The sequence below is a fragment of the Rosa chinensis genome, chromosome 6 (genome assembly GCF_002994745.2).
Source record: "Rosa chinensis cultivar Old Blush chromosome 6, RchiOBHm-V2, whole genome shotgun sequence".
Taxonomy (NCBI): domain Eukaryota; kingdom Viridiplantae; phylum Streptophyta; class Magnoliopsida; order Rosales; family Rosaceae; genus Rosa; species Rosa chinensis.
Window position 1 is genome coordinate 13,584,644 of NC_037093.1, and position 16,584 is coordinate 13,601,227.

A 16,584-nucleotide genomic window follows, 5' to 3' on the forward strand; every position below is an offset into this window, starting at 1 on the left:
AGTGTCTGTACTTTTTCAGACTATTAATTTTCATACCTGTATTTTGAAAAACCTCAAAATAGTATCTGACGATTTAAGCCCGACCCAATTTATGTACCTATCAACAGTAAAGCAGTCAACTCCGTTAAATTTTAAGGGGTAAAAACGATACTTCATATATTTTGATACAGTAAATCAATTTTAAAATAATGAAAATCCAAAATAAACCCCCAACTTTGAGGTTGGGGAGACTCAAACCCATCCCAACACAGATGGGAATGAAAGCCCCGACCACCAGAATACTTGCTTATAGGGGCGGATCCAGCTGGGTTTCGGTTGGGCTCAAGCCCCACCGAGCATTTTGGGCCTAAAAAAAAAACTTAGGTTTATAGGTTTATAATTTTTTTTTTTTATGTTTTATCTTTCATCTCAGGCCCCACCGAAGTCGGGGTTGGAGGCTTGGATCCCTAATTCCCTAAACTGAAACACAGCAACCCGCCGTTTCGAGTGACTCTTTCCATCCCCGCCTTTCTCTCGTCTCCGAGCTTCAGGATTCAGGAGTTCAGGTATCTCTCACTCCCAGTCTCCCTCAGTCCCTCTCCGTCTTCTTGTCCTCCTCTTCCTCTTCTTCGTCTGATCGTCTCTTCTTATCTTCTTCTTCGTAATTGGATTGAATCAATCACCCATTTGAAATTGAAATTGAATTCCCCAGAGTAATGAAATTGTGTGTATGAATGATGCCTAGATTGGAGCTACTTTCATTGCTTGATGCAATGATGCCTAATGCCTTGATTTGCTATTTTGCTTCGGTTAATCTGGAGTTCTCGACCAGACGACCACGGATCACCTGATTCACCTCAATGAAAATTGAAATTGTAAGTTATTTCTTTTTCAGTTTATCTAGAATTCTAGTTGTTGAAATGCTGAATGTTGAATACCTGAGTTGAATTGATGATGTCTTGATGAGATATATATATATATATATATATATATATATATATATATATATATTGTGATATTGCCGATAGAAGTGTTCTCTATGTGATATATGTGGCATAATGGCCGATATAAATGTTATTTATGTGGCAATGAACATTGTTAAAAATAAACTCAGAAACAAAATGGAAGATGAGTTTCTTGGTGATTGTATGGTCCTTCACATTGAGAAAGAGTATGCTGAATCTATTGACAATGATGAGGTGATTAAAGAGTTTGAAGCTTCATGTACTCGTAGAATTAGATTTAGTTAGTTTATGCTCTTGTATTATATTGCATTGCACGTTTATTTTATTATTGAGTTTGTTCTTTAATTTTGTATATGCATTAGACGGTAAGGCTCATTATGTCCCCTCTGACTAGGTGTATTATTTTTTCAATTAATAAAATTCTCTCGCACCGTCGAGATTCTCTATTATTTTTTTTCCTTCACTTTGTTAAGAAATCCAAGCCCCACCGAAGGTGGAATCCTGGATCCGCCCCTGCTTGCTTGGTATTAGTATGTGGCAAACAAAAATTATATATATCATTTAGCACAAAATAACTTTTTCTTTGACCATTCTGTCATCTTCCTTATCGTGTTTTGCAGTCTCTGCAAATATCTTTCTCTCCTCCTTCTTCATTCCAGATTCCCAGCCACGAAGTTTCATACTATTAATTGGACAAAGAATACATGTTACATGTTCATCTAATTCAACTCTTCAATCCAAAATCAGTTCTTTTCAACACCATAAACCAACAACAATAACAAATCTTTGACAATTGGATTCTTCAAGCTGCTGGTCTGATTCAATGGCAATGGGAGCTGGCCCAGAGAATCCCAATATCCTTTTAATAATGCACAAAAACAAATAAAAGTTCTACCAATGCTCATACTCAATCATCAAATCTATATACACAAAATTCTCCAAGAACAAAATCATTTTCTTGCTAGAGAAACATGGAAAATGAAAGACAAAAGCCTAGAAAATTAGGCTTGATAGAACTCTTCTTAGACCCAGCCACTGAATCGAGCAATGTAAATCTTGAAACTAAAATTGCGGAAGAAGAGTTGAAAGAGAAAGCTCCATATCAAAGAGAAAGCTCTCTCGATCACCAGAACTCGTCCATTGGTGGGAGGCGGTGTAGAGGAGATCGGCGCCGCGCAGGAGGAGCCCTGAATACAGTGGCCGGAGCACCAATCCCAGCTCGCAAAACCTAAACCCGACTCATCCTAATCTCTGCATACACCTCTCCCTTCCACTTCCTCTCCCCTAGCTTCTCCGCCACACCCACCGCCGCCTCTGCGCCGAGTCCACGATCCCATCCTCACCGCCTCCTCTCCCCTCCCTTTCATTCCCCTAGGCAGGACGAGACCGACCCGAACTTGGCCCGGAATGCTGCCGCGAAGTAGTTTGGCTTCGTAGATCCCAAATTGAGCATAATGGATTTCTTAGATCGACGGTCACTACAATTCAACCGTCGATCCCAAATTCCACTAGTGATAATCTCGAATTTGACCATGACAAGCTTCGCAATCTTTGTCTAAGGAATCCATTGCTGGGATCTTCGGCGACTCCCTCGATAAACCCACCAAACCACGCGTCATCGCAGTCTCTATGGCCGGGTTTTGCGTGCTCTGCTGCAGACATCTCCAGCTCCGATTCCCCTTCACCATGTCTAAAGCCTGCGACGTCTACTGCGCCAATCTCAAAAGCTGCCTCTTCCTCACCATCGCTCTCTCCTCCTCAAATTAAGGTTCTGGAGACTGATTTGGGGGAAAAGGATTAGGGAAGTGAAGGGATGAAATTACCCTTGAAAAGTTAACGTCCCTAACGTCGTTAGTGATTTCAGGTATGAATATTGGGTCGGGCTTAAATCGTCAGGTACCATTTTGATGTTTTTCAAAGTATAGGTATGAAAATTAATAGTCTGGAAAAGTTCAGACACTGTTGGGACGATTTTCCCTTGTTTTTTAACTAAGACGCTTTATAAATAAAACTAAAATAAAATAATTAAAAAAATTCTTAGTAATTCCTTTTTATGTGAGTGTGGTGCTTATAGGGTTACCTCATTGTCTCGCTGTGTGGTTGACTCATTCAGGGTGCGTTCCTTTAATGAAGATTGAATGTGGATTTGAATCATTTTATTGGAATTATATTATGACCAAGGCACAATATTTTTATTTTTATTTTTTTTTGAATCTAAAGAGGTCAACCATTTATTGAATAAAAAATCACTTACACAGTACAAATGTCAGCTGCAATTGCAGCTTGTAAAAAAACTGGAACTGAAAAGAAAAATTCGACCTGCCTAAGTGAGCAAGCATGATTAGCCAACAAATGGGCCACTGTATTGCCCTGTCTACCCACATGACTCACATGAAGAACACCCTAAGCTACTCCCCAAACCATTACATCATCATAAAGCTTGCCAAGCAAAGATGTGTTAGCAGAAACCTCAGAGGAGAGTTGTCGTTGGACTTCCATAGCATCAGTCTCAAAGATTGTAGGACCAAAACCATGCTCTAGTGCGAACTCAAGTGCACCTTTACACGCCAAAATATCTGCATGTTTCGGCGATATCAAGTCATTCAACTGACTAGCGCCACCTCCCAACATGATCCCATTCTCATCCCTAAACACAAAACTCAGTCCACCCTTCCGAGTAGCATGATGAAAAGAACCATCGACGTTAATCTTTACCAGACCTACCGGTGGAGCTCTCCACACTACCCTTAGCTATCTTCTAGGCCTGGAAGGCTACAAATTATAGAACCTAAACTCCTGCAACCTGGACACAAGACCCACACTAACATCCCCGGCTGCCCTTTGCTTTTGATTCCATATCCGATCATTTCTCTCCTTCCAGATCCCCCATAATGAGAATAGGAGTTCTCCCAACTAAGTTAAAGACAACTGTTGTACACACTTATCCAGCCAAATAAGAACATCATCAGCCATATTACTAGGATTATAGCAAACCTGCTGAAGCAGAGCATTCTTGTGAAGCACAGCTTGAGTGAAAACACAGTCCAGACATAAATGAAGGGTTGTTTCATTTTTAGACTCACACAACACACACCTATGCGAATCCAACACCACCCTTTTCGAAGCCAAACTACTCAAAGAAGGAAGAATATCCAAACACACTCTCCAGATATGTATTTTAGCTTTGTTTGGGATAACCACTTTCCAAAGCTTCTTCCAAAAACCCGTCCCAACAGGGAGCTACAGTGGATTGTAACTAGAAGAGTTCGAAAAAATAGATCGATATGCAGTCTTGACTGAGAACCTACCATCCCTCGATAGTTTCCAACATAAACGGTCCGGCACATCTTGTCGACTCAATGGAATTGCAGCAATCACTTCTGCTTCCTCCTCCAAAAAAATCTCAGTTAACAGGGGAACATTCCACCTCCCAATATCAAGCATGAGCTTGCTTACTTTACTAACCTCCCCTGTCGCACCCGAGTTGGTAGGTCTCCCTAGAGGCAAAGCTACCGCCCAATTACCCGAGAAGATGTCCAACTCCCTACCATTACCTACCTGCCAGTAACAACCTCCTTAAAGAAGTTCTCTAGTGGAGAAAATACTTCTCCACGAGTAAGAAGGGGAAGCATGAGGCAAAGCCTCCCAAAAGGAGTGATTCGGGAAGTATCTCGCCTTGTATAGATGCGCAATAAGAGATGAAGGATTCTGCAAGATTTTCCAGGCTTGTTTTGCTAGCATGGCAGAATTAAAGTTGGATAGACTACAAAAACCCAAGCCACCCTCTTCTCGCGGATTACAAAGAGCATTCCAACTCTTCCAATGGATCTTCCTCGTGTCCAGAGTACTTCCCCACCAAAACCTTGCACACTACTGTTCCAGATCATCACAGAAACTCTTGGTAAGTTGGAAGACACTCATAGCATAAGTAGGTAATGCTTGAGCCACCACCCTTATCAAAATGTCTTTTCCAGCCCCTCTCAACAACAATTTATTTATCATTGATCTCTTTTTTTTAGTCACTTTTTAATTTTTCAAATGTTATTTTCTTTCTTACTTTATTTAAAACTTACTTCTCATCTAGTGGTCTGAGTTGTTCGATCTTGTTGGTGGAGGACAATTTCAATGGCCAGCGTGGGGTGATCTGACTTTTAGGGTGTGAGAAGTTCTTGTATGGGGCAGCCGCATGGCCACGTGGTGCGGCTGACCAATCATTGCCTAGCAGGGGAGGTGTTTTGGGTATTTTACTTTAAAAAGTAGGGACATTTTCTGAAAAGAGAGAAAAATTTCTTGTTTTCGATTGGAGGGCCGCACCGCCATGTGGTGCAGCAGCCCCTATGCAAGAATTTCTCTTAGGGTGTAGCATGTTATCTGAGGTTGACGGCGTCGGTAAATTTGAATCATCTTATTGGGAGTTAAATAGCCATATTTCACTGTTATTTCCCTCCAACTTTTTCATGTGTTCTCCTTACTCTATTCAATACTTATTTCAATTTTCAACAAACAATAATACCATTTACTTATCCTAAATTATTTATGGACAAAATACTGTTTACTCCCTATACTTATAGGGTTTCGACGTTTCAGTCTCTGACGTTTCAATTTCACCTAAAAACTCCCTAAACTCTTCAATTTCACCCAATTGGTCCTTGCCGTCAAGAACTCCGTTATCGTGTTGATGTGGCAGTCATTCTGCAGTAAAATGACTATTTTACCCTCACTGACCCAAAAAAAATAAAATTCTCTATTTTTTTTAACTTTCTTTTCTCTGTTTTTTTTAACTCTCTTTTCTCGATTTTTTTATTTTTTCTTCTTTTTTTTAATTCTCTTTTCTTCTCTTTTTTTTTTTAACTCTCTTTTCTGTTTTTTTTTTTATTCTCTTTTTTTCTTCCTACTCTTTTTTTTCAACTCTTTTTTCGCTCTCTCTCTCTTTTTTTTAACTCTTTCTTCTCTATTTTTTTAATTTTTTCTTTTTTCCTACTTTTTTTAACTCTTTTTTCTCTCTTTTTTTTTAACACTTTTTTCTCTTTTTTTTGTAACTCTCTTTTCTTTTTCTTTTTTTTTAACTCTCTTTTCTTTACTTTTTTTAATTTGTTCTTTAATTTCTTTTCCTACTCTTTTATTTTTAAACTCTTTTTTCTCTATTTTTTTAATTTTTTCTTTTTTTTTCCACCTCCCTTTCTTTGGCGCCAAAACTGTTCAAATATTTCTCTCTCAAGTTACCATCAGAAACTGCCAAAAAGACCAAATCACCGCCTAGTGCAGGAAAACTCAAACATCTTATCCTCTTGGATTCTCTCTTGGCTCATCATCTCAGCAAACCAACACCATATAAATGTTATTGACGTTGAGAGAAAGCTTCTAATATAGCTCCAATATCACGAAGCAGCCGGAATCTGAAGGGAAGAGAACCCGACCATTCCGGCATATAGGCGTGGCCAGAAACTGGAGCTGCGATCAGAGAGGGGGAAGAGATGGCTGAAGAGCAGAGAGGAGGAAGAGGAAGAAGAAGTAAAAAGAAAAGAGAAAGAAATATAAGAGAGAGAGAGAGAGAGAGAGAGAGAGAGAGAACAAATAAAAAAAAGAACAAATTTTAAAAAAATAGAGAAAATTCGTTAAAAAAAAAAAAAAACAGAGAGAACAAAACAAAAATAGAGAAAATAGAGTTAAAAAAAAATTAGAAAAAAAAGTTAAAAAATAGAGAACAAATTAAAAAAAATAGAGAAAAGAGAGTTAAAAAAAAAACAAAGAGAGAAAAGAGAGTTAAAAAAAGAAGAAGAAGAACAAATTAAAAAATAGAGAAAAGAGAGTTAAAAAAAACAGAGAAAAGAAAGTAAAAAAAAAATAGAGAAATAAGTATAAAAAAAAATAGAGAAATTTTTTTTTTTGTCAGTGAGGGTAAAACAGTCATTTTACTGTAGAAAGACTGCCACATCAGCAAGATAACAGAGTTTTTGACGGAAAGTTGACGGCAAGGACCAATTTGGTGAAATTAAAGAGTTCAGGGAGTTTTTAGGTGAAATTGAAACGTCAGGGACTGAAACGTCGAAACCTTCTAAGTATATGGAGTAAACAGTATTTTGTCCATTATTTATTATGATTATAAAGCATCGTATATGGCAAGTGGCTTAGTGCTATATTGTAAGTATTTTGGTAAGTCCCCATTCAACACAAATTCTCCTAAGTGTACTATGATATTGAATGACCAAAGGCTTAGGAGAGCTCTTCTCTACTACTTTCCCAGTTGCTCTAGGAGATTAAAGATCAAGCAAAGTGGTTGCAGTAGCTGACATGAATCGTGTGTATTCAAGGCAGTGTAAATCAAGTGACTGAAGAGTTCACTGATCTCGATCTAAGGTAGTCTGCATATCATATCATATTGCATGTGATTGTTGCTTATATTGTGAATCTAAACTGTTTGCAATCTTATCGGAGTTTTAGGAAAGAGTTTTTAAATATCTTATATGCATTTAAAGTGGTTTAAAATACATATCAGATAAATATCTTTTGAGATTTCAATTACATCTACAAAGTTTTGAGGGGGAGTCTTTTTTTTCTATAAAATGTTTTGAAACAGCATCTACAAAGTTAAAGTTTTTGATTGAGAAATTACTTTGTGTTGCATAAGTCTACATAAACTGGTTTTACAAAACTCTCTTTTGTTTTTGATTGTGCTCATTGCTTGTTCACTACATTCTTCACTTACATAGTGCTTGAGATCAGTGAGGCTTCGAGACAAGGTTGAATTAGAAGGCGGGTCCAGATTCTTCTATCAACAAAGATCGATTTGTACTTTGTGTAGAATATGTCTTTCAGTTGTAAGCAAGTTAGTATTGTTGCTAGTTAATGTGGTTGTGTTCAATACCACTACTTATAAACTGTAATCACTTTGTTTCATATTGGATTTGATTCTCGTGTAGGCTACGTTATAAGCCTCGCAGTGAAGTTTCCTCAGTGGTGAGATTTACATTGCGTTTGAAAATAGTTGTGTCAGATTGTGTTTGTGTGATTGCCATTATAGGAGTATAGGACTGCATCTATTGATCAATCTTTAATCATTGTTCCATCTAGTGTTTTCATATATAAATTAGATTATGTTATTAAGCTTTGATGAAGTCGTGACCCCTTAAGATGATTTCCAGCCAAAAATAAGAATATAGTAAAAGACAATCATATTCATGACTTGAACCGTGCTTTATTCTTTTGGTTTACTCCACATTCTCTATTAGTAAATTATTTATGCTAATTCACCATTTTAATTCCACTCTTTGTCCGGACATAGAATTAAAAACATCTTGACCAACTTAGCATTCTTAGCCCAAAAGAAAAGGCTCACTTCAGCCCATCAAGAAAGTTTACATTTGGTACTTCTAATTGCACCAAAGAATTCAATCACTAAACCCCATGTTACGTTATCTTATTCCATATAAAAAATGGCCAGAAAATAATAACTTTAGCAGTTAAAGACAAAAAAAATAAAAAATAAAATTATGTATTCCTTGTAATTTATTTTCTTATCAAAACAAAACGATGGTGTGGCGAGGTCGCCCATGTTTCCACGTCCATTGAAGCATGTGTCGTGGTCTCGTGGATGTTAGAGCAAGTCCACCCGTTGGGGGTAAATGTCAAGGTCGAAAAGTCAACAGGTCGACTGGTCAAGATACTGTTAACTGTCACTGGACATGTGTTTCCACCTATTAGAGCATGTCCACCAGTTCCTCCTTGACCGGCCAAAACATGGATTTGGTGACGTGGTGACCCTCAAACACCAAATTGTAGCTTCCACCGGTTTCTCCTTGACCAGCCAAAATTGAGATTTTCTTGACCCAGTCCAAGAAATAGGGCAAGGGGTTGACAGAATTCTTGCCCAGTCGAAGAAGCTGCCAGCTCGGCCCAAGAAGCAACGTGGGTGACGTAAGCCGGTGCAGAGGCAGAATGCTGTAGACGCACGTGAGTAGCCCTTTTTTGTCGCATAGAGCTGGATTGCTTCATGCGTGCAGGAGACGTCGTTTTCGTCGCGTAGCGCCAGTGGGAGGGGCAGTCGCAGGGACGTGGCAATTAGCTGTTGGGCGGTTTGGAATTTTAAAAATAACGGTCAATTAATCTTGGTCGTTGGTTGCAATTGATTGTGAAGATCTGATGGTATATAATTAATATGTATGATTATATAGGTAACGGTAACAAAACGGTAAGTTAAAAATTCTGAAGTTTCTCTATAAATACCTACCATTTTTTTTACATCTCACACCCCAAAAATTATATTTCATAGTTATACCCAAAAAAAAAAAAAAAAACAATGAATAGTAACTGACTAGTCAAGAAATTGAACGGGTGGAAACTCATGTCCAGTGGCAGTAAACAGTTTCTTGACTGATCAATCCCTTAACTTTTCGACCTTGACATTTCTTGACAACGGGTGGACTTGCTCTTATGTTTCTTGACCGGTCAGATACTGTTTATTGAATATTTTATTAATTTATTTATTTTAAAATTAAAATATATTTAATTCAAATAGATAATAGTAATACATTATGGATAACCTACCAACAAATTCATTAATTATTTTTAAATTTTGAATTTATTCTTTTTTATGGGAGTTTTTTTACAATTTTTTTGGTTACCATTTATTACCGTTATATATAAATACATACATATTAATTACATACACGGAAATATTTATCAGAAATTTTCACAAGGTGAAATCTGTAATTTGTGGACTTCATAATAAAGTACGCGATGCAACGAGTCAGTGAGAATTTTCGAGGATTTTTCGAACACCCAAATTAATTTCTACGCATTTTAGAAGTTTTGAAATTTTAGAAAACAATTAAATGAAAAAAGAAAATATGTGAGGCCCAAAAACTGTGGCCTGGCCCAAACCGCAGCAGGCGCAGCAGACAAACCATTCCCCTCGCCGACGAGCTCTACCGTCACCGCCCCGCTGCCACGCATCACTGGGCCGCGTCACCGCATCCCTAGGGGCCGCGCGAGCCGCCTGGCCCTCAATCTCAGCAAGCAACAGATCCTTATAGGGATCGCCTCGGCCAGTAGACTGAAGCCCAAAAATGCCCAACCCGATCATCTCAGGCCCCAATCTGATCACAGCAGGGGACAGAAACCACCGACCGTCACCCCCACCCGACAAAGCTCGACTGCGTCCTTCGTCGCGTCTCTCTCTCTCCACATAACACGCTGACGTCAACCACGATGGGTACCTTGCCGAGTTGGTAGCCGGTGAGCCTGGGTCAGGAAATATATCAAGGGCCTCGCCTATTTCTTCACCTCCGTCAAGAAATGCCATGTTTTGGCCGGTCAAAAACGGACCGGTGGAAGGAGATTTTCGCTCTCCATGGTCATGGTCACCACCTCAGCTTTTCCTAGCTGGTGACCGGTCAAGAAGCTACCGGTGGAGTTGCTTTTAGGGATGTGATTACTAGTTAACTGAGCGGGGAGGGACCTCGTCAGAATTTTGATTCTTATCATTTTCGGCTTTCAGATTTGTGTTGGAGATTTATGTTTTGGGCTTCATTGTTACATACAGGGGTTGTTTAGATTTGGACCTTGAGGCTCTTATTTTTTCTAGGTTTGGTTGTGGAACTAGTCGTGTAAACAAACCAAGCCAATTTGAGTATTAAGGTGCTCATATATCAAACTTAACTAGTAATAGTGTTCAAGTTTGACTCTCTAATTAGTAATTGTGTTGGAGCCTAACCTTGCTAACTAGTTATATGTGTTCAAGCTTAGGTTGCAAACCTTACTTAAAACTTGAGCTTGGTCTCGCTTGGTCAGTTTGTGTAACGAACTTAAGCTTAGGCTTGGTATGTACCAATGAGCGGGAAACAACGATGAAATAAAATATTTAGTTATCTTTAGGTTGTTTACCTTATTTTGCATCAAGTACATTTCGACCATTTATTGTAGAGTCTAAAGAGTTCAAGAAACTATTTTGTTGGACTTGGATTATTTGTTCAACATCACATTTACACTATTTGAATAATGACTGCGGGCCCTAGACTTAGGCCAATTTAAAATTTTGTTTTATTATTTTTAAATGAATAATGACAAGCTTCTTTTCTAAAATTTAAAGAAAAAATAAAATCTTATCTAACATTGTGAAAAGACATATTACTGTTGATATGGAAACACCATGTCATGCACCTTCTTTTACTAGCTTTGGATACCTTATTGCAGTGTTTAAGCTTTAACTACCACCTTCAATTTGGTGACCTTCAATCAAAGGGCAGTTTAATGGCATAGAGGTGTGACCATATATAGAAAGAATAACAAGCATTTTCATCAAAAGTATAAGTAAGCCACACATGTCTATTTATATGATTAACCAATCTATCAAATATGGGTATGGCCTCATATCTAATTGTAACCCAACAGATATAATGAAGAGACATTTAACCAACCATATATTGTAATAATGCCTCAAAGATCAGGTAGCTGCAAGAGAGAGATTTGTCACGGGTCCTTTTACAGAATTCAATGCTCATACCACCTTCTTTATTTAACTAGTTGATTTGATTTGATTTGGTAGAAGCTTCAGTTAATGGAGATACTCAATCAATTTGAAAAATTTGGTAGAAGTTTAGTTGCCAACTTCTTAAGTGCTTTAAACTACTCTATCAACCCAAAATGTTGGAGAGTCAGTTTGACAAATACTTACGGAATTAAAGTCATCTTTTTTTCTCTTTTTTTTTCATTTAAGCAGCACTCTACATATCTCAAACATGTCTCACATGTAAAGATATGCAAGCAAATGTGTATAACTTAAATTGGGTGATACTCATGTGCTTACCGGATCTCATACTATAAATATTGTAATCAAGCTTGATTGGCTATATATATGTGAAGATGTATAAATCATTTAATCCTATAAGCTGTTTTGTGAATCTATCACAACGAGTATTCACACTATCAGAATCCAGAAATTATTCATCTATAGGTTTGTAGTGACATGACAGCCTATAGAACCAGCAAAATGACTTGTGATAAAAAAACAAAAAAAATAGCATATAATTGTCAGCAATTGATGAAAGTGATTTTTCAACAAATTTCTTTGTAACGAATAATTTTGTGAGTAACTTCTCAATACACGAAACTCTGTTTTTTTTTTTCGTTTAGTAGTGAGCTTTCAAATCAGTCAATTATTTGCAAAGTAAAGAATTAGGTAAGAGAATTAGAGAAGCTTAGAGTTAAGGACCATTCTCCCGATAATGAGCAGATTAAGTTACTTGCCCAGAAAGGTAGTAGAGGAGAGGAGTTGGCTTAAAATTTACCAAAACGAACACGGAAATCATGAAGTCCGGAAGAAAGCAAATTCCTTTGCCAGTATCCTAATCAGTTCCGTAAAGAGCGAAGCACCAAAATCGAAACCAATCGTAGCGTCCTTCATTAATAAGCAACATTCTTCTTTCTTCTTCTAATTCTATACTTTCCACCCCCCTCCCCAACTTCACTCGGGATCTCTGACTCTCTGTTGGGCGCGCAAGTGTAAAGAAATATATATGTTGCATCAGATCCAATGCAAAGGCGAGGATGGCATCAGCACCGCACGTGAACTTCTTCCCTTTCCAATTGTCTTTTATACATTTGAAATTTTTTTATTATACTCTTTCTTTTCTTCTTTCAAATTAGAGTAATCGCAATTGCACTCTCCCCTCCCATCCTATGGAGAAACTCTTTGATCAGGCCGTAGTACTACTCCGATCGTCGATAGTCTAAGCTACTAGCAAGGAGATGAGCGTAGTGTGTTTCGAGGTAGAAAAATGAGATGTGGAGTGTTATATTTACAGTCTTTAGCAACATTCATTCTTACATTGTGAGAAGTGATGAATTTATCATTTTTAGGTAAAGTAGACTGAAAGTGAGAGAAAATGCTACAATGAGCAATGATAAGACGTTTGATTGGATTTCTGGAAATAAAGTTCCTTATAACACAAGTGTAAATGATGATAAACACAAGTCAGCTCACAATTTTAGGCTGAATATGCACACTTAATCAACCAATTCGTTTCAACTATTCCATCACTTACACTAAGGTCATGTTTGGTTCATAGAAAGTAAGCATCATAAAATGATACTTGTTCATTTCTTGCGTTTGGGATATGAAAGAAAATGAAATATTTTCCTGAATGAAGGAAAAATAAAGGGGAAAGTAGTTCATTCCTAATTCCAAATGAATCACTTTTTTCCATTCTTTATTTGCATTTATTACTCACATTACATTATTTTATTACATTATTTACAAAATTTACAACAACTTTCCGGATAACTTTCCTTACATTACCAAACATTTGAATGAAAAATCCTTATCTCATTTTCCATGAAAAGGACAAATGAATTATTTTCATTTCCGTGAACCAAACGAGACCTAAATAATACCTTCTAAAAAAAAAAACGAGTCCTAAATAATAAAATCAACAAAAATCCACTAATTTTCAATTCGGTGCAAATTGAAACAACCAACATGAAATTGAAATTTTTTGTACCCCCATTGTTCATAGGAAGGGGTCATCGTGTTTATTGGTTTTTGTCATTTGGATCCTTAAAGGTACAAGTAGCCCCACAAGGGATAGAGACACTGGGATTAATTACCAGTCGATACGTATCCAATCATGCCAGTGTACATGTACCTGGCTGCAGAAATTGTTGCTTGTTAAATTTTGTTTACTCCGACAATGTCCTCTGCCACCCTCTCCCCGCCTCATGCTCCTTCCTTCTCTGCCAGTCTGCAACACCAGCACCACAGACTCGTCACTCTATCATGCACTCACTCTCTGTGACCCTCCCCCCTAAAAACGAATATTTCGTGTCCGCCTTTTTCAAAAAGCATCTCTCTCTCTCTCCCCAACTCTAAACCGTTTTGAACGTTTCCTCTCCGCTCTGTTCTCATTTCTAGTACTGTACTATTGGAGAATGGAGCTTACTTCTTCTCACTCGCTTCCTTTGCCACAAGTACGTCCCATTACTTATTTGCCCACGTACATATTTACATGTCATGACATATTTCTTTAGGTAGTATGAAAATATGAATGTGAAATATGAATTCTCATGAACATAGCAAAATTCATTCAGATCCATATCATCATCATAATCATGTAATCAAGTTCCTGAATGAATGAGAAAATTTAGTTAATTTTAGTAACCTTTTTGTTTAAAGTCCACTTACATTATGTTTCACTTTTTATGAGCAAATGTAGGGGAAATCATTTCCTCCAGCTTCAAAAGTTATCTAAAAGACCTACTTGCAACTTAAATGTGAATAAAATATCAGTCCGGATGGTCTATACTTTGCTTTTATATAGGACTAAAATGGACAAGCAAGCTTATAGCCGTAAAAAAATTTGTAACAGATTTGTAATTTACTATGCCGGCCTTCCAAAATGAGAAGCCAAAATGCTTCAATATAATACGGGCACTTTCTTAATAGGCACGTAGCTAGGCTAGGTTGGTCCCCGCTCTAAGTAACAGAACGAATCATTATCATCATTTGGAAAAAGGATATTCGGAGAGCAAAAAGTCTCTGAGCAAAAGAAGAAAACAAAGGATAAGAGGGAGGGAGAAAGAAAACAAACAAAGGGTTAACCCCAGTAACAAACAGCCTGCAATTAATTAAAAAAAAACTCCCAAAGCTGCATCAAAAAGAGGAAGAAGATGGCCAAAAGAGAATTCACGGCACCACAGCCAAAATAGACCCAAACAAAACACACTTTCTCTCCAACATAGCCAACACTTAGTTATTCAATGCTATATGCATTTGTCCAAAACAAAGAGCAAACAAACAAACCCAGAAACAATATATCGAAACACCCAAATTTAATTAATGGATCGATTTAACTGTACCAAATTGTTTGTAGGGAGAAATTCACAGGATATATATATTGAAAGGCACCAAAATCCAAATGCAGAAATTGTTTTCTAGCAAAATAGATTAGAAATTTGCAGAGGGAATTAGAAGCTTCCAATGGTAAGAAGAAAGCTGTACAATGAACACAGAGCCATATATGCAGTAGTGATAGTACTACTTCCAAAACCAAAGCCATCAGATTAGGTTGCACGAAACTCTCTGTCCTATCTAGTGTCAGTTTATTATCTCCCCCACCTCGAGGCTTTTTGCTCATGGCTTCAAACGAACCCACTGGTACCGGCCCTCCAACGGCGCCTCCTTCACGATATCAAAGTTGTACCTGCACCACCCAAAACAGAATCCGAAGAAAAAGTTGTTAGTTGGTTACGGCTGCTAAAATGCGCCTCTTGTGGAGTACACACAACGGTAGCGAACCTTATCCTGCGCACTATGAATGAAAAATTCAAAATAAATAAAAATAATAATAATCAAAAAGGAAAGAAAAAGTACTCACTTTTCTGCGAAGCGCTTTTGCTCGTACTTCTCGGCCGTCGCGAAGAACTCTTCGATCTCGTCACTCGGAGGCGCTTTGCTCACCGCCGGCGACTCCATCTCGTCGGTGTTATCCAGGCACAGCTCGCTTGACGGCGTCGTTTCTCTGCTGATTTTTGACGAACCGAAAATTGTTAGAATAGAGCGATAGGATTAACAGAGGCGTGCGTTTAACGTTTCGGTTCGAGAAATTGAAGAGAAAGAGTAAGGAATTTGAAGCGGATGGAACCTGAATTTATTGCCGGCCGGCGCAGTGTAGACGGTTTCACAACTCTTGGCCTGCAACGGTGAACACTAGCCTTTGAGTTTCAAAAATCGTCAATAATTAAATTTTTCTAAAGCAATAAAATCCAAGGAGAAACGTAAATTTAAAGGAAAAGGAAAGAAAAAAAAAATTCAAAACTAATGAAATGCTTCATTTTCCAGCCGTTTTCGCACACAAACAAAATTCCGAAGCTCGGAGCTTAAGGAATTGAGATTCACCTCCAGATCCAGAAGCGGCGTGCTGACGAGAACGACGTCGTTGAGCTCATTGCTGGAGCAGCAAGAGGAAGAAGGAGGAGAGTGCTCGTCGGAGCAGGAACTCGAGGAACGAAGGAGCTTGAAACTGCGAGAATCGGCGCGCTGATGATGATGATGAAGCATTGTCTCTGGAGGCGAAGAAGCAGTGAGAATTTTCCTTCTCTTGGACGGAGAGTGGTCTTCGTCGGCTGCGGAGGCGGTGGAAGAGTCGACGACCGCCATTCGCGTATAGTCCGCCATACTTTCTCTCTGTAAAAACACCGAGGAGAGAGAGAGAGAGAGAGAGAGGAGGGCGCACACGCACAGTGTGTGTGCTTGTGCCTCTGCTCCGTGGCTCTTTTTGCTATGTTTTGGTTTTGAAAAAGAGAGAGAGAGAGAGAGAGAGAGAGAGAGAGGTGGGAGATCCAAGAGGGATGTTGAGGGGAACTGTGATATATTTTTTTTATTTATCTTTTTTCTCTCTTGGACGGTTGAGATTTCGTTTATAAAGGCCCAGGGAAGAAAAAGAAAATATTTTTCGGGGTGGTGGCGGGGTCCACACCGTTTTTGGGGTTTTGGTTTGGTGTGAGCTAAAATGTGGTCCAGAAATGCTGAATGGGTAAAAGGGGAGCGATAACGGTGCCGTTACGAAAATCCGGGTTCTTTCTATACCAATTTGGCGTTTGCCGGTAACAAAACGCAAAGTTGTGTGTGTCGTTTTGTGATTTCCCA

At 38.3% G+C, this 16,584-nt stretch overlaps 1 protein-coding gene across 4 annotated transcripts; it reads right to left on the reverse strand.

The window, feature by feature from the left end:
• Positions 1 to 14,751: 14,751 nt before the first annotated feature.
• Positions 14,752 to 16,307, reverse strand: LOC112173012 (cyclin-dependent kinase inhibitor 7). Of its 4 annotated transcripts, none has more exons than XM_040508966.1 (4): positions 15,835 to 16,307; positions 15,581 to 15,645; positions 15,314 to 15,457; positions 14,752 to 15,139 (listed from the first exon to the last, which is right to left on the reverse strand). In XM_040508966.1, exons 1-4 carry the CDS (start codon positions 16,111 to 16,113, stop codon positions 15,070 to 15,072), a joined length of 558 nt encoding a protein of 185 aa, XP_040364900.1. In that variant the 5' UTR covers positions 16,114 to 16,307; the 3' UTR covers positions 14,752 to 15,069. The 4 variants fall into 4 exon arrangements, with proteins under 4 accessions (XP_040364900.1, XP_040364898.1, XP_024166324.1 ...); XM_040508964.1 differs by having other exon boundaries at positions 15,314 to 15,460; XM_024310556.2 differs by having other exon boundaries at positions 15,581 to 15,630; positions 15,835 to 16,305.
• Between the last annotated feature and the right edge of the window lie 277 nt (positions 16,308 to 16,584).